Source organism: Coloeus monedula (assembly GCF_965178545.1).
Source record: "Coloeus monedula genome assembly, chromosome: 1".
NCBI lineage: Eukaryota > Metazoa > Chordata > Aves > Passeriformes > Corvidae > Coloeus > Coloeus monedula.
In genome coordinates, this window is record NC_138781.1 from 122,362,679 (window position 1) to 122,389,363 (window position 26,685).

At 39.7% G+C, this 26,685-nt stretch overlaps 1 protein-coding gene across 1 annotated transcript in view; it reads left to right on the forward strand.

Annotated features, from left to right (window-relative positions):
- The window catches only part of CLVS1 (clavesin 1), a gene marked incomplete at both ends in the record, with an annotated part of 88,131 nt that overhangs the window by 14,990 nt on the left and 46,456 nt on the right, over window positions 1-26,685 (forward strand). The window contains one exon of the mRNA XM_082294978.1: window positions 8,191-8,365. Coding sequence (XP_082151104.1) covers window positions 8,191-8,365 — 175 coding nt within the window. The remainder of the gene's footprint in view (window positions 1-8,190; window positions 8,366-26,685) is intronic.

Below are 26,685 nucleotides of genomic sequence, written 5' to 3' on the forward strand. Positions count from 1 at the left end.
GTTTGCATGTCCACAAACGATAATATGACTTTTGTCATTCTGAACACAGCACTCTCAAAACACATGCATTGGTGAACAGTTATTTGATTTTAACTTTACTATTTGATCTAGTCATCACTGAAGTCTGCTGTAAGAATGACTGTTTGCAAGCAAAGGGACAATTAGATAATTTTCTGGGAATCCTTTAACATAAAATATGTAAATATGCCATTTGATTAGCTAATAAAAGATCTTCCAGTGAACTTTTTAGTAAAGTTTTTTAAGATATAGAGATGAAGGGGTCCTGATACTTTAGACAGAGAGTAGGATTTGCACGTGGCAGAATTACGTGGCATCATAATGCCCAGTAGTAATAGTCTTTCGGTAGACACAGCTGAGGTAAAATGGTGGTGTGACAAAAAATAAATGGAAAGTCATGTAAGTTAGTGAGGATTAGCAAAAATTGTGGAAAACTCTAGAATGACCTAGAAAAGCAGCATTATTGTGCAAAGAAGGCCAAGAAAATGTTGGATTTTAATATGTGACCACATCTGATATGCAGATCCTTCACCCTTTCTTAACTCTGCAGTTTCATCTGGATTTTCAATTACTTTTAACCTTTTAAGAAAAGCCTCGTGTTGTTATGGACAGTACAATTAGGAAGTGTACTTATTGTGCAGTGACAGTCAGAAAAGTTAATTAAGTGTTAGGCTGCATTAAGAATGAGATGGAAAATAAATAAGAAAGGATAATGAACTCTTTTATGCATGCTGATATTCCAAACTCACTTTGAATATGAAATTCACTTTACACTATTATTTCAAAAAGAAGGGGATGTAAAAATATATAACTATCTGGCAAAAAAAAAAAAAAAAGAAAATGAAAATAATTCATTAGTGTTATGAACAAGAGAGGTAATTGCATCAGGAGAGAAAAAAAAGTTCAGGGCTATTTCTGATGGGAAGATGTTGAAGATGCAGAAGAGATACAACTCGAGGGGACATAGTAGACTCACATAGAGGAAACATGACACCAGAGAAACTGAATCAGTGACGCCATTTGTACCTTCCAATAACAAAGCAAAGGAGATGTATAATTGCTTTCAGTGATTAAACAGTAGCTTCATGATGTTCAAAAGAAAATCCTTTCCCTTTCTGTAATGAAAACTTAGCTTGTGAAATGCAATGGTGCAAGAAATTGAGCAAATAGCTTAGTATGATGCAAGGATGGATTGTAGTGCCAAGAGGGAATAAGAAAAAGTTTTGCAATCACACAGAGTAAAATAAACAACAGAGGTCATCAATCCTAATGCTTCTAGCCATAGCCATTCATGCACCAGCTATTTGTTTTGTTCATTATTGCTGCAGCTGTGCTTTGAGGAAACCATCACAACACTGGTGAGATCACAACAGGAGATTAAAAACTACCTCCTAAACAGGATCCTGATCTGTGTGTTATCACATCATCTCCTAAATTCCTAACAGTGGAGGCCACTAACCTGAAACCACCACAGACTCCCTGGCTCTGCTCATGCTGGAATGAATTCTTTGCCTGTCTTCCCCATGCTCCTCACAGGGGACATTGCTTTTGGGAATAGCCAGGCAAATTACAGCAGTGGCTCTGTCAAACTGATTTATTGATTGCAGTTAGGTGGTGTAGTATAGGGCATTTGGTAATTTCCGCAATATCATAACACACTGCCTGTGATTGTCACTTATTCCTTCTCAACAGAGAAATTTGCACAGTGTTCAAGCATGACATTGGGATCAAATTTCTGGAGAGCTCTGGGAGGGATTTTTTTCAGCTCTCAGGGGTGTAACAATTCTGTGCTTGATCTTGGATTGATCCCCTGCTAGATGGTGTGACACTTCTGTGGGCTGAGGCAAAGGGAAGAACAGATGCCGCCTTCTCTCTGGTGGAAGCTGGTTCTATCATGTGTGTGAAGAGCCTGACCACCAGAACTTTCCCTCCTGAAGCACAGGGGCTCTGAAGGTCCCTGTTTGTCAGCTGAATTACTTGTAAAAAAAGGTCCTTGCTCAGTCACGTTAACATCAGGGACAAAGTATTCATTTGGTGAGTGTGCCCACAATATGAATGAGTGCATGTAGGAGGAGATTCGTAACACAGACTTGAATGCCGAGTGTGTAATTCGTGGGCTGTTGGTTGCTATGGAGTCCAACTGAAGTGGAAAGTGACAGCAAAAAACCTCATCATACTTTTATGTACAAGAACCTCTAGCAGACACACAACAAGGGAAAATTTTTATCTTTTTAAGGAAATCATTGAGAGGCAATTTTTGCATGATAAAAACAAATGATGCAATTTTTTTCTCAGGCTTTTACATTTCCTCTTCACTGGCTGTGGCAGAGGCTTCCAGCTCATTCTAAGCAGGAATTCAAAGCCGTCCAGATATCTGTGTGTGTATGGCCTTCGTTCAGTTACAAATTAAGCCATGCATTTCTAACATTAGAAATGTTAAATACAGTTCAGGTCTCAGCTCAGTCTATGCTATTCTTTGTATCCAATGCATTGCTGGATGAAGCACTTCTGAAGAAAAAATCAGTACACTCATCTATCCAGTCTGTTGTCCTGGATGTAAAGTTACTTGTGAATTTTATTCATAGAATGACACAGATGCTGTGGGGAAAATCTTGCTATCTTTTCGTTACAAAACAGGGGAGATGTTTGTTTGAAGCTGACATACTGGAACAACCAAAGATAGCTACACTGGATGCGACAGAAGAATTAATTTGGATCTCTGACATTAACTTAATGCAACCCATGTTTTACTCAGTAGGAGTTTCCTGTGCATGTATTCTCTTTTGACAGAGAAATTAAAAAAAAAAAATTTATTTAGCTTGGGCATGACAAAGAAGGGTTTGATACCCTACAAAGTAAGAAAAATACCCTCATATTGTTGTGTAATAATTTTTCTGGTTTGCATGTCAGTGAATTATTCATATTTCTTGCAGATAACAAGTTTATATGGCTTTGAATTGTTCTATGAAGAGTTACCTACAGCAGGTCAAAATATTCTTTGTGAGCATTTGCTGCTAATGCAACCCATTTCCTCTGTGAATCACAGGCAAGCCTTGCTAATTTCTGCACATATATGTGCTATTCAGACCTCAGCCAGAGGAGACAAACAAGCCTTTTTCAGTGCATGACTCAGCTGTGAGCTCTTCTGGCTGTTCATCCTCTCTAGTGCAGGATTAGTCAAGTGAGTCACCATGTTCATCTACGACTCTTCATTTTGACCTTAGTCTTCCTGGCTGTTCTTTAGCCAGGGGCTGCCCGGCATGGTGCATGGTTCATATGAGAGACCTTCCCTCACCAAAAGTGATAAGCTGTGAAGATCAGGTCTTGCAGCAGTTAGAGTGATTGCCATTTCCCTCTGATGCAGAGACGCAGGGTAGTTACTCATGATCATGAGTTTGAATCAAGACATGAATCCTCAAGGACTGTGTGTTAATAATTTCTGGTACTAATTTCAGCAGGGGTGAGGTTTAATTTTCTAAAATAAATACGCGCATTAAAAAACCACGAAGATTTTCCAAGAAAACATTAATGGAAGCTGGGGCTTTCTCGTCAATAGCTCATGAGCAGAAAGGAGAATTTAATCTGATTAAATAAATGACTTCATACGATTTAGGTTCACCTTTTCAATGCCCAATGTTGCCTGGATTCCAGGGGCTTTGTTTTATTCATATTTTATGAATAACATACTTTGGCTGTGTTTGGGAACAATTAAAAATGTGCCTTCCTGGGTTCTCCCTTGTCCACCTGCATGGATCTGCTGTGTTGCCCATGTCTCCCCTTCTAAGCTTTTCATAGAATCATCGAATCATTTAGGCTGGAAAAGTCCTTTAAGATCATCGAGTCCAGCTGTTAACCCAGCTCTGCCAAGTCCCCCACTAAACCATGCCTCTGAGTGCCGCATACATACGTCTTTACACGTCTCCAGGGCAACCCTTCCAGTGAAAAAGCTTTTCCTAATATCCAATCTAAACCTCTCCTGGAACAAATTAAGCTTATTTCCTCTTGTCCTGTCACTTGTTACATGAGAGAAAAGACTGACACTCACCATGACACCTTGTTTCAGGTAGTTGTAGAGAGTGATAAGGTCTCTCCTGAGCCTTCTTTTCTCCAGACTAAACACCTTCAGCTCCCTCAGCCACTCCTCACAAGACTTCTGGTCCAGACTTTTCACCAGCTTCACTACCCTTCTATAGACTTGCTCTACACCTCAGTGTCCTTCTTGCAGTGAGGGGCCCAAAACTAAACACAGACTTTAAGATGCAACCAGCTTCTTGAACTTGGATTAGCTCAAATAATTTGGGGCATCCTGAAGATGTGTTTCTGGTCCTTCTTTCTGCTTCCTCTTCTGTGTTTCACTGCCGGTGGGAATCCTCCTTGCAGGGCACTGCCAGCTCTCCCCGCTTAGAAGCTAAATATGGATTTTTGCTCTCTGTTGGTGATTTTTTGTGTATGGAAGGAGCAAGGCAAGATGTGGTCTCTTACTTGATTTGTATCTATGCCATGTTTTCAGCTTGCTAAATGCTATAGAGCTTTGGCCACCTTTTTAATATTAGAGGGGAGAGGTTCTTACTGCATGCTAACTTAGGGATGTTAAGCTGAATTATCTGCAACTGCCAAGATAATGGCACTGGTCCAAACTTTTTTAGCCTGCTGTCTTGTGGGACAGTCAGGATTTATAGTGACAGTTTGTTTTTGCTTACTACCAGACAACTGTAATGGTTTCGGCTGCCAGTACTTCTGTACATTCATATTTTAACTATCTGAATAATCCAATTAATTTCCTTAGCATGCCTAAAACACAGTCTGTGCTTAGCTATTCAGAAAGGGAATGTCAAAAGCCTTTACTGATGCTGTCTTCTCCAAAATGTATTGCTTTCTTTCAGTATGTCTTATCTGACCCCTTATTTTCCAACAGTCCCTCTTGTTATCCACAGATCTCTTCAAAATGACTGGTGGCAGATACATGCAAGTAGATCATTTAATTTCCTTCCAATGTCTTTATCCCCTTTAATTGTTCCCATTGCACCCTGGTACTCCACTGAGCCTTCTGGTTCTCTCACAGACTGCTTACACCTCTTATAATTAAGTAATTTCTTCTTATTTATTTTCATGTTATGCCTTTGGCTAATCTCCTCACCAAATCCCTCAGCTAAACCATATTCATTTTTTTGTGTTACATTATTGTTCCTTACCACTAGCTTATGTTGAGCTAACTTCCTATTTTCCAAAGGGTATTTGAAGAGCCTCTTTTGTGGTACCTTTCCATTCAGCCAAGGCAGATAGGCACTCTCTCTCTCTCTCCTCCTTTTTGTCTTTCTGGGGCTTGTGCAAATCTTTTGTAACTCATTAGTGGCTCACTTTAGTAGGCTCCATACTGAATCCTTACAGAACCTTACACTTTTCCCTTTGTGTAATTGTAATTTATTTTGCTTTCTTCTCTGTGTGAGAGGGTTAAACTGGTGAGGAGGGGGGTTGGAAGAGGGGAAGGGAACATTAAGGAACAAAAGAGATGGACTAATAAAAAGTGGTTCTGTGTTCATGCATAGAAAATTATTTGGATGCAAATCAGTCACAGAGCTGAATGATTTGTCTCAAAGCCCCGAGACTAGGGAGCAGAGGGCTTCAGCCTCAATTGGCACTCTGTCTGATTTCTATCCAGACTCTGCAGGAGCAGTGTGCCTGCAAACAACCCACCTGGAGCACTTATGTGCTGCTTTCATGTCTCCCTGTACTCACCAGAAAAATGTCTTTGTGTTCACTCTATTTCCTACACCATGTATTCAAATTGCAAATACATAGAGAGGGGAGGGATGTAGGCGGGGACAGCTAGAGTTGTCTCTCAGGTAAATAATTTCTACTGAAAGGGGAACTTCTACAGGGAAGTACAGATGGGTTATTGCATGATAAATTGGCAATTTATGTAGACACTCAAACAAAGACTAGAATTCCTCAGCACAGAGTCTGAGGGGAAGATTTTACATTGAAATATTTCCATTGTCATTTAGCATTTGAGTGGATTACAGAAGATGCCTTGTATCTACCATTTCCAGATTCCACTGGGATCATTACACAGACTTTAAAATCATCATTGGTAGCAGGATCACAAATATAAGTTTGAATGTACTCTTAAGAAAACTTCTTCCCACAAATGAAGGATGAAGCCTTTTTTTGTCCCAATGTGGCCATGTTTTCACACCTTTGGTAGTAAAAACCATGCAGTTCATTCTGAAGTTTGCAGCTCTGGGATTGAGGTAATGATTATTCCATCTTCCCCAGTGTAGCCAGTCAAGGATCTCATTCTGAATTGATGCCAACAAGAGTGCAGAGAATGCTGGCATGTATGTGAGGACACTTTTGGAGCCACCGTACATGTCTGGGAGCTTCCATGGGGCAGTTCTTGTGGAAGACTGACCACCCTGAAGGAGGATGCTGGGGTAGTGTAGGATATATTAAGTAGATACTGTCTAGGGGCATATTTGTTTTTTTCACTGTTGAAAGTGTAGTCATCTGATGCTGCTGCTTTAAACTCATCATCCATTTCAGCTAAGCAGTAGGTAGTATATCACAGTTTTCCAAAATAAATTTAGACTAGAAGTACATGCCAATTGCCAATCCAATCAGTATACCTTCACCTGATGTTGCTAAGGAAATACTCCTTCTTTTTAGCTGTTTAGCACAGCTTCCCCATAGGATTTGAAAAGGTCAAGGTTGCCCTGTGACTGTAAATGAGGGAGAGGTGACTTGGTATGCAGCAAGAACAATATTAGATATCTTTAAGCTCAATTTTTTGGCCCAGAAATTTTACTTTAGAGAAGCTTCTAACTTTTGCAGAAAGGCAGAGTGCAGAAGCAGCTTTTTCCAGGGATCAGGTCTTTAGAGAAGGAATGAACATTTCCACTCAAAACCTGCTGATAGGAAACAGAAAGAATCAGAGAACACTTCACCATTTACTTTTAATAGAAATTTACCATGTGTTGATGCCATTCAGGGGTAAAGGTTGATGGTAGAGAAATTTGTTTTGACTGCACATACGTTTTTTCTCTCAGGCAGATTTTGAAACAACGCTCTTGAAGGTTTGGGAGGACTTGTTTTATATTAATGAAAACAGCAGAAAATAACTAAATTAAAATCTCCATGGGAGAACATGGTATGAACCTTCCCTGTAAAAGACCTCAGGCCTCATGAAAACTTGAGAATTATGCTGAGGTAAAGCAGATTGCACTAGCAGTATGTTACAATTTCATTCTACACAAGGTTGTGCTGCACTTTCTGAAGCTTTCCTTGCTTGTCGCTCTCTAATAGAATCTATTGTTTGTAAATCATCTTAATGGGAAGGACAGATGAGGAGAGCACTTGATTCAGCTTACTCAGGTATAAATATGGACTAAATCATTAAAGTGTCCAACTCTTGCTTTTGTGAAATGGAAGTAGTGAGAAAATGGAAGCAGGGAGCGGCCCAGGCTTCCCAGTGCAGACTTTCACATTAAGGAAAGTATTTCAATATTTTCTTCTCTGTTACTTGCTATATGCTTCATGACCTCCAAGATTTTTAATTATTCTCCCAGAGCTGAGGGAAGCCTTCCAGACAGCCTATTGTAGCTGATAATTAATAAAGAGTTCTCATTTTGAGTGGATGCAGCCATTTTTCATGTTGCATTTGGTTTGCAAAACTAAGGCAACTGTCAAACTTTATTGTGTTAAGCCTTGGATCATTCCCTACACTCAAGCAGAAAGGCACAGAACCTAGTTGTAATGATATCTTTTATATTAATATTGTACTGATTTATTTCATTTTCTGAAAAGAAGGAAAACAAACAATGAGCTGGTAAAGTATATCTAAATGAGCAAGGATTTGAACTGATAGCTAGAATTTGTTTAATTTCATCACAGACAAGTAGTTTCCCAAGTAGCTTAGCTAAAATCTATAGTAAGGACTGCTAGCAGAGTTGAGATCTCATTGTTTATTTTATCTGTCAGTGAGCAGGATTTATCACATCAAGCAGTTTTGGAGCAGGAGCTCTTTAAAGACAGCTCTGAAACAACTCTTTTTCAGGATAAGTCTACCAGAATAAATCCCTGTCCCTTGCTCATGCCCCACCCACAGCAAAACTGAGTATCTTGAGGTTTGAAGATAACTGCAACCATTGATTTTTTTTTCTGCTTTTGCTTTAGGAACTCCTTCATAGATATCCTTCGGGCTATTCTTCTTTCCTTGGAAGTGCTCATTGAAGATCAGGAGCTTCAGATAAATGGCTTCATTCTAATTATAGACTGGAGCAACTTCTCCTTCAAGCAAGCCTCCAAGCTTACACCATCTATCCTCAAACTGGCCATTGAAGGGTTACAGGTAGGTGGAGGGTAACACACGTACCTGCAACTTTTATTGCTGCTGACAGTGATTTTTGCTTCATCAGGCACTGGGCAAAGTGAAGGGAGGAGAACATAATCCAGAATGCTTTCACGTCCCATCCACTTGCAGCATAGATTGATTTTCAGACATCTCATTTTGTCTGTCTTTCACTTTTATTTCAGCTGTAAATCAATGTAGCCAGTATGTGCATTACTTACCACAGCATTAAGAAGGGTTAGAGATTTGAGGTTTAATCCATCAGAGAATTCGGGGGGATTAAAATCCAGCAGTGTCTGCCTTCTGGAGTGTGAAGTCCACATGCAAGCACATGTGAATGTAGATGGAGGGTAAGAGGAGATGAGAGCAGCTCCCTCAGCAGATGGAAGTGTGCTGTTGTGTTCATGGGGATGCAGTTGCGTTGGATGGAAATGAGGAAGAGGGAGGACAGGCTCCCTGTTGTGCCCTCATTCTGACTGCCTTCATTTGTCACACAGGATCCTGGTACATTATGGTTCAGACTGTTTAGGGGCTGCACATCCACTTGGTGCTTGCAGATAAATGGGAGCAAGCTAAAATCACTTGCTGTTACGGGGTTAGGTAGAAAGCCAGGACAAGACAGCTGGGGACTGATGGGCCAACCTGAGGATGGGGCAACCTGAGGATGAGGATAAACTGTGGTGCTCAGAGAGGACTTCAGTCCCTTCCATTGAAGTCCGAGCCCATCTCTGGTGTTAGACCTGGGATGGACTTTTAGGTCTGAAGTAATTTTACATAACCTTACTATTTGAGGACATTTAATAGAATCCAAGGACTATTTAGGTTGGAAGGAGTGCTGGAGATCACTTTGTCTGACTTCCTGCTCAAAGTAGGGATGACTTCAGCCTTTTACCAGCTTGCTTAAGGACCACATGTTTCATGTAGCTACATATTTAAAAGGAGAGATAAGTGATTGGATTTTTCTTGCTTAGTACTTACAAGATATCCTGCTTTTATAAACACCTCAATAATAATTCTCTCTGATGTGTGCATGTTTATTTTAACTTGCATACCAGAAGGAACAATTTGTTCAACTAATTTTTTGACCAGCAAATTATCTACAAGTAGATCGTGATTGTGTCTACTTTGTTTTATTATTCAAAAATGAGGTAGAAAAATCTACCAGGAGTTTTAAGCCTGTGCTCCCCTTTGTGAGGACTTTTCATCTATTCTAACAAATTAGGAAGTCAAGCTGTGCAATTAGTCCTTAGGACAATACCTTATCTTCTCCTGCAGATATTATCACTTCATACCAATTAACATTCTGTGGTTCAAAAAAACTTTCTAGTCAGAAGGAAGATAAAGCCAAGTGACACTCATAAGTAAATCAAATTCTAGCAAGGTGTCCTTGTGCCTGTACAAATTTTGCTTTTCCATCTCTTCAGTAAGAGGCCAGTCCAGTCTTCATCCCATCTGATATCTGGCCATGCCACTTTATTTGCAGTCTATTTGCAGTTTCTTTGCAGTTGTTGGCAACAGTATGTTTCTGGAAGTACTGAAGTCTGGGAGTACCAAAGTTGATCTTATGATTCTGTCATTAGCCTGACATCCTGTGCTGGGCGATTTAAGGAGCCTGCCTTTTTTGTGTATGCGCGTGCATTTCATTTCTTATCTGAAGTCAAGTTACTGTTGGTTTTTTTCCAGGATTAGTAGAAATTTGACTCTCTCTGAAAGCATAAATTGGGATAACATGTCCTAAACTTAACTAGCCACTGACTTTGTGAGTAGTAGGAGTAGTAGGAGTTGTGAATGCTGCACTCCTTTTACCAGTTTTAGAAGCAAGTCATTCATGCTCATAAAGCACATATTTAGCAAACAATGATGGTGAGGACTTTTTAGTTTGGTTTTTTGGCTCTCACCATTGCTGTTGAAGCATTTTCATTGAGACTTTGTTCTGTTATTATTTTAAAAGAACTAGTGCCATCCTAAGGTAAAATTTACGTAAAATGTTGTTGAAATGCAGATGAGACCTACATACTTTAGAAAAAGAGTCACTGCATTGGAGGTCACTGAAAGTAAAAAATTCAGGTCCTGCTCCCATAAGATGATGTCGTCTGAAAAAAAAGAGCAGATTGTTTCAGTTCCTTGTTTTTTCTCATAGCTAAGGCGCTGTGCATGTACAAATCCTCAGACAGACAGATTACATGGCTATCTAAGTCCTCCTTTCTATGAAGAGATTTTGGGTTATATTAAGTCCTGTGTAAGTCTAGTTAAGTGGATGGAAGGAAAATAATTCTCCCGTACAATTTCTCCTGGAGCTGAACCCATATGTTCATATGTTGCTGTCTGTGCCAGGAACTTTTAGCCTTTCACTATGTAATGGCAATTTTAATGCCACAGCCAAAGAATTTTCCTGTAGTTTTTTAAACTCACATCTCATTCAGTGTGTCAGACCATCCCATTTTGACATATAGAGTTACTTAAAAAACACAAATAGTGTTTAATAATTAATGCCTTGGGGGTTTTTCTTACTTTCAGATTGTTTTCAGCCAATTTATCTATTGGCAGTTCAGTGGTTTTGCATTTGTCTTCAATTTATTTTTCCTCAAATCATTGCTACAATGCATTATCACTAAAGTGCAGACAACAAGCATTACACAGGCATATATGTTAATTCATCTTGAGCTGTAAAACAAACACTAGCCAAATCTGGTGGACTTGATGGCAGAAATTATTATATTGCTATTATATCGGCTGTTCAGTTCCAAATCCTGTAAAATCTGTAAATATTTAGAAAGATGAAGTAGGAGTTATATCATCACATTGCTGAATGCACATTTTGCTCAATACTACTCCTTGCTCTGTACGGATTTCTCTACATATTGCATCACACAAGACAGTTCATTATATCTCAGTTACATTATTTAATGACCTAAAAATTGCTAAACAAGTATTTGGGCAGTATGGCAATTCTCATCATGTCACAGCAGTGTGGGGACAAATGTCTTTGTAGTGCCTAAATCATCTCTGATTAACAAGGTCTGCTGTTTTAGCACAAGACAATTGTCACTGTATGCTTTGAGCTCATGCCATACTCCTTCCTAGACCTTACAGATCTCTTAAATTTTAACATATTAAACACAAGATTGTCATGTGGATGGAAGGGTGGGGAAAGAGATGTGTACAAAATAAATCTATTTTTCCAATAACTTTCTGAGTTTTCACTTCTAATCTTCATTCTTTTAATGTGAACAGCTTTTCCCCTTCACTGCACGTATTTTCTCTGTTTTCTTCGTCTGTGAAGTTACAGTTCTCTGTATGTCATGCTGAGCTTATAATTAGCCTATGATTGTAGACAAAATTCAGTTGTGGCTTAAGTTAACCAGAGACTGATCTTTTGGCACTTTGCATAACAGATTAGAAGCATCAGAGGTCAATAGCAAAGGTCAGAAACCCGTGTTACAATAGTGATGCAGGTAAAGTGTGTAAGAAATGGTCCCTTCTTAGTACACAGGGTGTTTGCTACAGACCACTGTATTTGAAGACCTCTAATAATCCTGGAAACCAAGGCTGAAGTGTTACAGTGAACACAGCCTTCATGTTCAGTAAAGCCCAGACATTTTTTTTAAGGCTGGTTGGCTTCTGCTCTGAGGATGTAGCTGGTTTGCCTCCAGACAGGACTTTTGATTTTATGGTGCTGCTAGCAATGAATATAAAGAAACACTCTTTGTTCCTGCCTTATCCAACACCAGAGCTGTGTACTGCAGCTTGTGTACACGCATGCACATAGCAATTTAGAAATTCCCCCAGCTGGTACTCTGAACTGAAATGGAATAACTTCTCAATAGCACCCAGAAATCTGCTAAAACCTTCAAAACAGCAGAAGGTCTGACCTTACCTGCCATTTCTTTGGTGAAAGCCAAGTCAGAAGGCCATGGTCTACCAAGACCCAGCTGAATGACTTGTGGCACAAATCACCAAACTGGATTCCAAACTGACCTGAAGATCAGGTTTGCACTCCAGAGTACCTAGTACTGCCTTACCTAACAGGTAACTTGCCCCAAGGCTGTCTCAAGGTACTGAAACAAGAAATAGGGTGAATGGTTATTTCCGGGCTGTATTCTTTCTTTCTCTGATAGTTCTGTCACACCCAGGTGTACTCAAATGTGATTACAGTGACTCCTAAGAAATAAACCATATTCCTACTTTGTGACAATGATGAATCACTGCAGGAGTGATCTTAGGGTTCAACAGGGCTTTGATTCAAATTTCACAGTCCTTGCAGTGAATAGCAGTGGGAACAACTGAGATCTGCAAATAGGAATTTGTCTCCAGATTTTCATTGGCAATAACTTGACAGAAGATTTGACCAATAAAGTACATTAGGATATCCATTGCATTTCTTTAGTTCTTTTAAGCTACCTTCAGTTTATCATAAACTAGACAAAATTTGAAGCTGGTATTTCTGTGAGGAGAAGAAAATGAAAGGAAATCAATGATGCTTGACCTAAGAACGCTTTGATCAGATACAAGCACAGATAAAATTCTTTGAAAAAAAAATCTTCAAATAACGGAAAATTGTATAAGCTTCTCTTAGTAAATTGTCAAAGGTACATTTGTTAATACTACAGAGTAACATTAATGTTTAGATGAAATCAGAAAATCAAGCTAACAGGTTTGTTTAGATATTATTAGATATTATTAGTGGGAGATTATCCCACTTCAAAATCTAGAATGAGATGCCAGATTATGGAAAACTCAGCCTGTTTAGAAGTATATGAAGCTTTTTGATCTCTAACATGAGCAATAGATTTAAAAAGTCATTTTTTAAAAAATTCCTCCTACTGTAATTATGTAGGATCAAGAAACTTGATGTCAGTTAAATTATAGCAGCAAATTACTTGTCTCTTGACAGTATCTTATACAATCAATTTTTTTCATGTTGTATTTGAGAAGGAAGAGCTTTAACAGAAAATATTGACCAGCTCAAAATGTGGAGAAGAATGTAGATCCTGAAGGGAAAATATGCAGTTCAATATTATGTCTAAGGTGTATTATTTTTGTATGTTTATTTTTCCAAATCTTAGTGGGAAAATATGAGTCTTTAGAGCTGATAAAAGTTTTCAAGTCAAACCCAATTTTTTTCTGGAACTTTGCTGTGTTTTCAGAATAGCATTATTACAGTGGAGTAGGTTTCCAAAATTATCTAGAAAAAAAAAGTCTGGAAGTATGCTTGTTTCATTAGTTTTCACCTGGGAATAAAAATACTTAATAATCTATTTCATTATGAGTGGTAAGAAGCATTTGATTTCTGTCTTAATTGTTAGTATTTCTTGCTTTTTGAAATTTGAAATCAAGTGGAGGTAATGGAACAGTATTTCAGGTCAGCATGACCTGGGTTGATGGGCATAATTTAATATTTGTTATGGTCAAACTGGGCATCTGAACAGAACCCAGGCAGTCCTCGGGAATTTGGAGACTTCACCAAGCCCTCTGCTCTGAAAACTTGATGTTTCCTTCACCAGCCCAGATGCTGGAGCAAGGAACTGACTCTTCTTTCCTTGCTTATACACATTTGTACTCTGAAACCAAAGGTAAGTGTGATTTCTTTGACTGAATAAGTATTTCCGGTGGAACTCTTCATTCTTGTGAAGGATGTAGGCTATAAGATGGCTTGCATAGTAAGTATAAATAAAACTCTTCTTTCCACAGTTTCTGAACGTAATACTGCTGTTATTTGAAAATTTTAAGGGAATGACAATTCTCATTTTAACAAGCTGAAGAATACTCAGCCCTTCTGTAGAAATCTGTAGTGTAAGGTAAAGTCGGCCTATGCTATAAATATCCTGTGATGCTATTATGTCTCACTGGTATTTATAACAGGTTGTATTAACAGAAAGACAGAGATCTCTGTCATTGCCTACTGAAGTCAGAACAGATAAAATCCTCAGTGACAAAAGCTAGGCAAGGAAAACCATATATAGGCTCATGTATCCACTGGCTTGGACAAGGACAAGCCAAAAAAACCTTAGCACCTCATATAAAAAGCCCCTAAATGTAGATTTAACAGTTTATCTTGAGAGACTGACTGCAGATTCAAAAGTTGCTCGTTTGATTGTTTGGCTTTTCCTCAGTCTTTCATGCTGATAGAAGTGAGCAGAGAGCTGAGGCCAGTTACTGGGACATTGCAACTGTCTGAGGTTCTCTGCACATCTGCAGAGAAATGATGATCTGTGGCAGCTGAGAATGTGTCCCTCTTTCCCTTCCCCTGTTAAAAAGAAACCTACTTGAAGACAGACCTTTTTGTCTTATTTATGTCCAGAATTTAAAGACTTGTAAAAAATTAGGGAAATACTTACATTTTGGATTTTTGCATTATCTTCCCCAGGATAGGGAAACTGAGGAAAAGGTGATATTCTAGGCTGGGTCCTTGAAGATGGATAACTGTTCCTTTAGTAGGGTCTACCAGAGGACAAGCAATTTCCTCAGAATATAAAAGCAGAATGTTCCTGTGTTGTAATCACAGTGTGTTGATATGTCCAAAAGGCAGGTTGCAGCTTCCCAAACAAGAGTCCTTGTTAGTAGGTCTAGAAGATCTGCTAGTAACTCAAGCTTATGTTCATAGAGGCAATATGAGCTATATAAAAATGGGTTAACCTACAGAAGGGGACCTACAAATCTGGTCTGTGAAGGAAATAGAGACGTCCTCTCAGTAAGAATGATTGAACTGTTCCTAAAATTAGACAACTTCAAGTTCTAATGAACTTCAGCAACTGGAAAGTGGCTAAAGATCAGAATTTATTGGATGCTGTATGATGCAATTGAATATTCTGTTTCTTAAACATATGTAGAAAAAAACTTTCTTGATTTAAAGTCCACTTCATATTTACACAGGTATTTGAATGAAATAATTTGCAATATGTACACATAAAAAGCATACCAATTGTTTTTTATTAAAGGCTGCCTCAAAAGGTCCCAAATCTGTTTATCTAGCTACCTTTTCCCCCAATATTAGAATGTGCTTCATGTTAGAGACCTGTGTTGGATGGCTGAACATGAAGTCACAGCTAATGAGGAGCATTTAGTATCCATTGAAAGAAGGTCAGTTTGAATCATTCCAGAAATGCTCCTGCTATCTGTCTCCAGCAGCTGTTGTGATGTGTAGAGTGAGTACTCTCTGAGCTGCCAGTGAGGGAGCCTTTGAAATTATAAGAGATGAGAAGAGGGATTGACTCATTTTATATATAAAAAAAGTGGTAGATAAACAGACTTTGCTCTCTGCAAGAGAAGGCCTATGTTCATTGTGTGTCTATCATCTCTAGGGAGCTGACTGGAACAAGGAAAAAGCAAAGGAAAGCAGGCTGTAGACTCACATTTTTCACTTGAAAGCTGGAATTAACTGCTTAGCAGAATTGATCAGCCCTGCCATGTTTACCGGTTGGATACTTCGGGGCTTTTGGCTATGAGTACAAGGACAAGCTGCATATGTTAAATGGAAGGTCTTTTTTTATGCCAGTTATTACATTTTAATAAAGATCTCACCAAGTTGCTGATAAGCATTAGAAAGGAGGAAAATACTCTTTCAGTCCTAGCAAGGAAATGTGAAAGTTTGTTGCAGTAAGTCTGCCTAGAACACAAAGTAGCTGTTCCTTAGTGGTAGACAATAAAAAATTAACTAGAGCTAACACCAGTCACGCTCAAACCTTCCCACCAACATATGCATGAATAGATCATGTTGAACGTTTCTTCCTCTCATAAGATGTGAACTTGCTCTAATGTACTTGCATTAATCTACATTGTCCCCGTTCTTCATAATTTCATAAAATTTCAGGAGTGATGAGTCTGTAGTATCTATTTAACTTCTTTTACAACTCCAAAAGCTTTCTCCTTTTTCGCGTGGGACATGAGTGAATGTTTCCTGGAGAGAGTGTTTACTACAGGTAATTTCTTGCTGTGACAAATATACACAGAGATCATTACAAAAATATAAAAGGGATTACATATACAGGACTAGACCAGAAAGAGAGAGGAATAGTGACAGTTCAGTGAGAGCTGTATGACAACAGAGTTGGAATGGGTGCTCTTTTGTTTGAAATGTGGGGTAGCAATGGAGGTACATGTGGATAGGGAGATGGAGGCAGTCGAGGCAGAAGGAGTCATCACTCTGATATGACTCTACACTGAGATATGTGGCATGGATTATCCCCTGAGCACAGGTAGATAAGGACTTGGCTCTCTCTAGGAGTCCTGCTGGAGCCTTCACTAACAGCTGCAGGACTGAAATTCATGTCCCCTGAGAGGACAGCTGTGGCAGTATCAGACCAGCTGTTCCTTTACAGCTCTGGCTCACAGCCCTGTCTTTAGCACGTGCCTTCAAGGACGTGCTGCATCGCTGGAACTGGCCACAGGTCCCTGACTGCTGCTGTGGAAGACCCAGCAGCTCAGCTCACACAGGTGCAGGAGAGGGCTCTTGGCAGGACACTGTGTTCATTCTGCTCCTCTAAGCAAGGTAATTTCTGGTGTAAGTTTTTGACAAAAAGCTGCAGTCAGAAACATTTTAAATTATGCAGAAAGACAATGATTTTTGGAAACATTTGCCTACTTGTTGTTTGATGATTATGTGCAGAAAACTAGGATATTTCTACACACATAAGCCTCTTCTATTATTATCTCCTCCTCAACAAAGGAACTCATAAATTCCTCAAACGTTGTATGGTCATACATATTTGTATGGCAAATAAGTGTATGGTCAACATGGTCAAAAGAGACTACAATGCTTTCAGTAAGTTTGAGGTGAAGTGCCAGCTGATTCAAATGGAACTTTTACCATTGTCTTGGCGGAGGCTGTAATTCCACCCCTATTACACCATGGCAGAAAGTGATTTTCCACTTCAAGAGAGTTTTCTAGGCTTGCACAAAATGCCCTTCAATGTCTGAGCACTTTTTGGAAATTTTGTACCTCTATTAGAACATTTGCCTAGAGATCTTGAAGAACCGTTTTGTTCTTAAATATTCTTATGTCTCTTCTTAACCGTGTAGAACCTTACACTTAAACAAGCATTCCTGAATAGCAGGGGTTCCTTGATGCAAAAATGTCAACCTCAAACACCACAGTCTTCCAAGGAATGTTGGAAACACCAAGAGAAATATTCAGCCTACTTCTTTCTCCCCTCATCTCTACCCCTTGCCCTCCACTGAGCTTTGGTTTCAGCAAATGGGCATTTTCTGAGGAAAAAAGGGATTTCAGTGGAAATGCATCCAGTAGCTCTACTTCCCTGTAATTCAAAACTTCCTATTATTAGTTCAGGATGTGTTTTTCACCCCTTCCTGGTAGACACATATTAGACCATTTGAATGTACATTCTGATTTTCACTCTGAGCACACTCCCACTGCTTCAAACTGCTTGCAGTGGAACCAGTTTAAAGCAAGGCCAAAGGGTAATAAAAAATAATTTCCATTTCAGAGGTGGCTTTCTGACCAACTCTAATCTACATGCAATAAAAATGCAGCTAAAAAAATACATAGCTAACACAAGTACAATTACAATGCAAATATTCTTCAAATAGCAGATACATTTAGAAGGTCATTAGATTAACAGTTTTTCAGAAGAAAGGCAGAAGTATGAATATATATGTGATGAGCAAAATACTTGATCGCTGTGTAACAATTACAGAGGAAAACAGCAGAAATTCTGATGAACTGAAAATAGAATGCAAGCTTGCCTAGGCTTAAAGGGTAATATAAATTTTATTCTTCTATTTTCCAAGAGAAGCAGATTTTAATTAGTAAGTGTGCTCAGTAGCATATGTACCCAGTGGCTGGAAGAAAGGGTTTCCTGTGGCTTAGTGGGAATGTTTATGTAAATGGACATTGACAGTAGTTACAAAAGGTCCCAGTCCAACTTCTGGGTGAAGTTTCACGAAGAGTCCCACTGACAATCCGAACTTTGTTTGGCATCACTTAGAAAAACAGAGAACCTGAACTGAATTCTGAGGAAACAACATCTCCTCAGTATAGCACAGACAACATTCAACTCCTTGTGATGGTCCTTGCCTTTATCATATCATTTATCGATCTCATTGCTAAGTGCAAGGAAAGCTGCAAGGAGACAGTCCTAAAGAGATAAGGATTCCTGAATCTGTAGTGTAACTGAAAATAATTAATTGGTACAGATAAAGCTTCTGACTTAATTAATCAATATGAATGGGCTTTCTGCTAACATTGGAGACAATATCTACCAATCATTCTCTCTAAAAAAAAGAAGATAAACATTTGCATTCAAAACCAAACAGGCAAAATTTCAGTTTCTGTTGCTGGCCACTGTCTTTGCTGAAGCTGAGTCAATGGTCACTGCAGCATGGGGACTGCAGTCATTTGCCACTGTGCGTGAAAGGGCTTCTTGGTCAACTTTTCACACACAAATAAATAAATAGTTTGGCCAGAAGAGCTGTGTCTTATTGAAAATGAGATCAACTCGATTTCCCTGCAAGATTCTAGCTTATGTTTACAGTGTATCATCCCACATATTCCTATCTGACACGGATATGTGGGTTCAAAGGGTTTTCTGGTCATCTAATAACAACTGCTGCTCATGGAAGAAGGACTGCAAATACTAGAGCAATTCAACCAGAGCCATCAAATCAGCTAGCCATTATCTACTTTTTCCGCTTTCCAACCTCCCAACTCTTTTTCTACCTTTGATACTGCCTTCTCCTTTAAATATTAAAAGAAAAATAAAGCTGTGAGGTAAACCAGGTGTGCAAGGTGTGCATTCCGTGCTGCTGAGCTCTTACAGATAACACTGTTAGGTATTCAAACACACAAAATATAATTAACTATTCAAGAAATTTCCCCCCTCCAATTTGTTATACATGCCTGAATGAATGTTAATGGGGTCACATAGCTCTTTGAACCTCTGCTGACAGAACAATAAAGAGTTCCTGTGGTTTTCAAGAAACAGCACAGTATAATTTTGCTTGCTTTGCAAGGGCATTTCTTAATGATATCATTATACCCTCTAAACTCCTGGTCCACTCTCAGAAACTCACAACACTTCAAATGACAAGTTACCTTCTCTTCTCCCTGGGAGAATTGAATCTCAATTATAATTTATAATGTCTTACTTACTCAGTGAATATTCCTTTCCTGTGCCTCTGAGAGGTGCCAGCTATGGTATTTTAATGAAGCACCCCCGTTTTATAGCCTCTCTACGGTGAAACTGGAACAACAGCATTTAAAGAGCTAGAGCTCTTATCCAGTTTGCTGAGTGAGAAAGGCAAATAAATTCCATTTCAACTGTCTTAAAAGACAATGAAAATAACATATTTTCCTCTGTTCCAGTGATAAGTTATGCTTGAACAGTATTGCCTGAGAACGTATAAGTAACTTTACTGGTAAATTCCTACCATCTGTGATAAAATTAATTCAAATGTTTAAAGTATTTTACTTTGACTGCTTGCACTATTTTGAGCTTGTTTGTTTTGCAAAGATATTCTAGGCAAATTAGCTCAGGAATGTTTGTTAAACCAACAAAATAAGGGAATGTTGCTATTAGCTTGAGTAAATTTATTTGGTATCTACCTCTAAGGATTGCCCAGCTTTGTGTTTTTATATAGGGAGGAAAAAAGAGGAAAAAACCAACCCTTTGTAGTAGTGCATTCCTTTTCTTTGAAGCTAATGCAGAAAGTACATCTGTAAGGTGCCAGGTTTAGACAAAAAGTCAGGAAATAAGCTTGCAGCTTATAGGAGATTTTGCAAATTAGTCCTCTTTGATGATTTTTTGGTTTTTAATTGGAAATTTTACCTAGTACAAATTCTGTAATAGCATCAGAACATGATTTTCAGAAATTAGCTTTTAACAGCAGAGTGTTTCATTGGACACTCACACTGGTGAAAATAAATACATGAATTAAAGACACTTCCAAGTTAGTTGCCAGGCTGCAGTTTCCCCTCAGAGCAGTATCTCAGATCTGGGTCTACTCAAATTGCCCTGGACTGGTCAGTAAGTATCCATGCCTCTGACATAAACAGGGGCAAATGATCAAGGATTTTAGTGCAGTGAATGCTCAATTATGTTACCAGCATAACTAACCTGATTGTGGTAACCACAGGCAAAAATAATTTTCTCCTTTGTTTTGTATATTGGGAGGTGGTGTCCAAGCCCAGAGAGCAGCTTCATGCCACCTCTCCCCAGACCCTGGAGGCTGTGTTTTTAAGGCAGGCCTCTTTGATCTGGGCTGGTTGGCACACTAAAAGAAGATGTGAAATAAATCTTGGCAGGAACATTTCACAAACGATGAAACATCTGTTGATTTCTGTGTAGATTACATTCTTTTGAGAAACCTGTCACCTCAGTAGGGACAGCTTTGGAAGATGTGACATAGGTGAAGACTTTCAACCCTTCTGATTTCTTTGCCATTCAGCTGTTGTTGCATGTGAAGCAGATCTTGCATCCTTTAAAGAATTCAAAATGCTGTTTGTACATGCTAAATGCAGCAAACCACCATTTCAGGCAAACTTGAAAATTATTTGGTTTTTTCTTTTTATCTACCTTTTCAGTCATGAGCTGACTTTCCCCCTGCATTTCTCCAATCATCAAAGCACATGAGAGCTGTACAAGCTGGAGTATTGTTACACTGGCATGATGGGAGATTTTGTGAAGCAGAACAGCTAATGCCATATCTCTTTTTTTTTGGTTGAGTTTTGGGGGCTTTTTTGGTTGGTTAGTTGGGGTTTTTTTTGTTCAGTGTCAGAATGATGTAAATGAGTTCCACAGCAACACATCGAACATTAGCTTCCTGTTGAGAAGTGGTTTATTAAATAACTGAAGATCTGATTCTGTTCAATATAGATAAAATGAACAAACAAACAGCCACTATCTCTTCCTGATCTCCCCCCAAAGAGGGAGAAAACACATCCTGGAATGCAATAAAAATGTCTGAGCCAATGCTATGTAAGCTAACAGGAAATCATTAGCTATATACTGCCCACCCTCTCTAAGCTACACTTTTCATTTTGAAACAAATCTGTACTTGGAGGCATCAGTAATTATTTCCATTTATTTTCCGCTTCAGTGATATGTAAAGCTACAGTTTTGATACAGCTTGCCAAATGCCTCTGTTGATTTACATAAAAGGTTCACAGGAGGCAGAAATATTTGCCTGGGGGATAAAAATAAACATATTCAAGCAAACAAGATGCTAGTAAAAATGTAGTAAATTCTGAAATTCAGTGGAAAACTGACAGTATTTCTCCCTGTGCTTATCTAAGCATGACCACAGCAGAGTTTGGTGGATCAAAAGCATGGAGTGTTCAGTCATCCCCACTGATTTATCATCTGCTCCAAAGAGGCACTGTCGACTCTTTTGCAGAGGACAGAGTGAAGGCCTGGTGGGTGGCTGGTCCCACCCATCAAAGTGGATGGGGGCAGAGCTGCTGAGCTGAAGTTCTATTTTTCCTCTTGTAATGCTGCAGTGAGCACTGCTGATGGGAAGGGCAGGGAGGGAGAACCACAGAGCCTTTTTCTCCACTCTCTTGAGCAACCCCACACACAAACACTGGTGTCAGGGAAACCAGTGACTGTGACCATGAGATGCAAGGTGGACTGCAGCACTATTACTCCAGTGACCAAAAACCAGGAACAGCAAAAGACCCCTGAGTTCCCCAGCTGTGGTCTGGCAGAAAACCACACAGTCTTCCCCAGTGCTTTTCAACTTTGCAGGAGTTCTGCACAAACCACAGGAATCAAAGGGGAGAGAGTTTAATCCAGACCCCTCCTGCTACTGCTGCATTCTACCCGGCTTTGAGTAATGCATGGAAAGCTCACAGCAGGTCCTCTCCTCCAGGTGGGCAAGAGACTGTCAGTCAAGGCAGCTGCTTCATAGTATGCTTACGGTCTCCATCTGAAAACATCCAAAACCTCCACACTCCTCCTCTCTTTTATCTTCTTAGTGCCATGATTTTTTTTTTTTTAAATAGATATGGAAGTGCAAACAAAAAATTTAAGACCCTTACTTTGCATTTGCAGTCTAGGTTTTGAGTCTTTGAGATGTTTGCAGTTAATGTCTTCAAGATTTTTTTGGCTGCCATGAACGCTGGAAACATTTTCTCCACATTTGAATAAAAGCCAAGCTTTCATGCTGTATCATAGGAACTTAATGCACAATCTTTAAGGGAATCTTTGAAAATCACAAAGTTCATTGCCAGTTCTGATTCTGTGTCTCCACAGAATACGTTTTGCATACATCCTCCCTCCCTTGCAAGGCCCACTTGTGAGCTGGCTGCTGCTGCTGGCCTTGCAGAAAACACAACTGCATTGGATCTGATTGTGATGGCAATGGGATGGTGGTTAGGCTGGATGGAGGAGGGGAGATGGATGGAGAGGCACAACCTCTCTAAGCCAAATAACACAAAGCATCCATTGCCCTAAGCAAGGTTTTGTGATCAGCTCCAATACTTCTCTCATCACCAAATTCACATCAGTGTCTTTTCTCATTGGAAATGTTGTTTATTTTCAGCTAAAGTAAATTTAAAGGAAAGTACAGAGACGTTCAATGCTTACTTTTGCACAGTGACAATGAGGGGTGTTTTTTTGTCTCAGAGTGAAAGATTAATATTTAAGAAATAATTTTCTTCCTCTTTATTTTAGAGGAACAGGGTTTACCTTGAGCGTGAAGCATTATGATGCCATTTGTTCACACTGGCACTGAAGAATCAGGCCAGAATAGCAAGCTTGATTTTAGTGCCACTTGCACACCTTCTGAATTCCCATGAAATGGGGATGATTGAACAGGGAAGAACCTCACATTATTGCTGATTTAGCTGGAAAAACAAGCCTCATCTTGTCCATTAAAAAATGGGCACAGTTTGATTTGGAGACCGTGAATTCAGAACATTGTTCTAGTGATATTAGAAAGCCCTTACTCTTCCCGTTGAAAGACCAGTTCTGACCAGAAAAGAGTGATGTGTGCTATCAGCCACTACAGCATCTTGTGCAGGAGTTCAGTAGATCCTCCACCATCTGAGCTATGCTACTGAAGGCTTTCAGGCTTCCTTGAAGTTGTGTGCTGTCCCTAGTTGGCTTTACTGGGCAGTTTGCAGTGTCCGCTTGCTGAAAATTCAGTGACCTTTGCTGAACAATAGTCCAGACTAGGCTTCCATCTTGCTTTGTGCTAGCCTTTAAAGCTCTGCATGACTGGAAAACAAGATCTCCTACTTGGTCAGTTCTACTCAGTAGCTTTTCAAATGCACAGCGTACTTCTGCTGCCCTAAGGTCTGTTGTACTCTGGGATTTTTGTTCAAGTCTTTAACATTGGCAGTAATGTGAAGCTAGGAGGAAAATTAACATGTACAACCTACAAGGAAGCACACATGTTCCTGTACCAGAACAAGGAGTTTTCAAATAGGAAAAGGTCCAAGTGAGGCACCTAGCTGGGTGTTGTTATCTGGGAAGTCCTTGTACCTCCTCACATAGCTATTTTATTGCAAAAAAAGTGGATTAATAAGGTGTTGATCCACAACTGTATCTTCACAGTGCCTTAGTGTGCTATAAATGGAGGAGAACAAAGTGTCTTTTTCAAAGGTGAAAACAGGTTTAATAAAGTGGTTAACCAAATAACCTGTATTCTGATTGCAATGGTAGATCTCAATGGGAAGAAAAAAATGGTTCAGTGAGAGCTCTGCATCCTCCACGAAAAAGGAAGAATGGATAAGCAAGCATCACTGAAGTAACACCCCTGGTGTATGTGGAAAGGAAAAAAAATGTTTTAATTTGAAAAGCAACTGTGTGCTATCAAGAGCTGGTAGTGAGTTTTTGTACTCCGCCTTGTATTCCACCCATCATGACTTTAAAGCCTCTGGGAAAACAAGAGAGATTTTTGCTGACACAGCAGTCTGTCAGCAGGCAGCTGGGCTTCAGGGCACTCAGTCAGTGGCATGGCAATTATTTACAAAGAAGAACAAGTAACCTCTAATTCTTTGGGTCTTAGTTGCCTTTCACCTCCCCCACCTTCTTCACAAACACAAGGCTAAAGAGAGGAAAATAAACCCAAAAATGCTCTCTTTGTTGTCAGAAGCAAGGGGTGGGGGGAAGGAAAAAATTACATGTGCATTTTCTCCTGTTTTATTTTCAAAATTGTATAAAGAAGGAAGTTCCAGATCTAATTGTAGAGTAAAAGTAAGGAAATACAGGGTCTAAATGCATCTGGTTTTCCTAAAATAGATCTTACTTTTTTCTCTTTGCATTCTTTTAAAGTACATTTCTGGGAATTGTAGCCTGTATTTAAGTTTTAGAAATCCCTGTGAGATGCAGGAGCTGGGTCATTCCCTCTGGGGGAGCAGTGAGAGAAGAGTCACTGTAGTGGAGGAGGGTGGGCTCAGAGTCCTGTGGAAACTCATTGCAGTGGGTGCAGATGTTGGCAGATGGCTCAAGCAGAGGAGAAGGGTCCAAAGATGGGGAGCTGAGCAGCCATCACTGCCTGGAGATCAGCATTTGGGGTTCCTGTCCATGGAGCAGTGAGGGATGGCAGTGGAGAGCCTGGGATGGAAGAGCAGGGAAGTTCGGGGGTTGAGGCACAGGGAGTTTGGAGCAGAAGGTTGGAAGAACTGAGGAGACTTGGAGTTAGGTGGTGCTCCAAGCAGCTTTTTGGGCCAAAGAGGATGGGTGGCCTGGTATGCACTGTGAAGTTTTATGAAACTTTGATCCAGGATGGATATGTGGAATTAGAAATAACCAGGAACTGGATCTTTGGAGTGATAAGAACTGTGGGCTGTGGTTCAATGGAAGGGGTCTCCAAGGCTGTTAGGCCGAAAGGGATAAAGGGACAAAGCTTACGAGGTTGTGTGAGGACATCTATGGCACATCACTCAGGCATTCTTGCAGTGATCCTGGTTTGAGATGGGGAGCACACATCACATCCTTCAGCAAAGGAACCTGCCTTTTTCCATACTACCAGGGCCACTAGGAACCGTCAGGTGGTCCACAAGAAGTCTGCAAGTGCAATTAAGCATTTAGTCAACTTTAATATTTCATAATACTGCACAAAGTCTATACCTAGACCTCGCTGATAGGCCTAAATATGGAAAAGATAATTGTTTAAAACAGGAGTGGGGGTGCGGAGGTTACCCTCCCTTTATCACTCTCTCAATTAGCATGTGAAGCCAGAAGGATCTTAATACTACATCCAAAGGAAAATACCATCAGTATTTTAAGCAGCTAGCATCCTTATGAACAGTCAGGGGGGTTTTTCTCACTCCCCAGATCTTCTGGCAACAGTGCTTAGCACCAGCTGGCCTCCATCACTCCTGGGAGTGTCTTTCTAGTACCAAAAGCTCACAGGACCATATTTCACTGAATCATCATTTTTTCTAGTACAGTTTGTGTGTATTCATACATAACCGTTCTTTGCAAAAAGGTCAGGGCTATGATTTTGAGTAAGCTAATTGGAGTTGAAAGCAGTGTCAGCTCCAGAACAAGTTCTGAGGACAACTGCATGCATGCCTGTCTGCTGCAGTACCCTGCTTTCCACCAGTCAGCCTCCTAGAGTCAAAAACCCCCCAAATCCATAAGCCTCTTAACATAATGTAGACACTAAGGAACTGGTATTTCTTCATATTTTCCCTTTCACTTACTGAGATTGAAAGGATTTCTGCTTTGAAATCTCAAACTCCCTAATGATTGTTTGCATATGCTTCTGTATTCCTAAATTATTAGTTTTTCTCACCTCCTGATCTGGACCCTTCTCCAGGTGGTGGTAACAAACAGGTAAAAACTTTAATCTGCTGCATGTTTACTGTAGCTACAGCCATAAAAAATAGGAACTATATACTGGTTCATAGTTTAATCAATACCCTTAGCTCTTTATCTCCCTTTCAATTTTATAAATTGAATTGTCAATACTATGTTGCAGGTACATTTCTTAAAGTTCATCAGAAGGTTTGAAGCCATGTAATGCTGTTTTAATCTAGACCTAGAAAATACTCCTTGTGTTAATGCATTTATTTTGCTCCTTATATCCTCCAATTCTGACCTCTAAAGTCCCTCTCCCTCCCTCTCTCCCTCCCTCCCTCCCTCCCTCCCTCCCTCCCAGCAGTACTTGCTGCTGGGGTCTTTCACAGAGAGCTAGAAAATAACTTTACAACATGCACACAATACCCCAGACTGTAGAAAAGATGGTTGCTACACAGGCTTGTAAAGCTTCTGACATGCCTTACAGCACTGGAGAGCAATTACATTTTCTACCTTCTGGATTAAGAGTGTGAGGGGTAAAAAGCAAGACCCCTTTTGCATTCATGGTCCTGTCTGCAGGAGCTCTTCACTGCAAATCTAGTATTAATCCCCTGT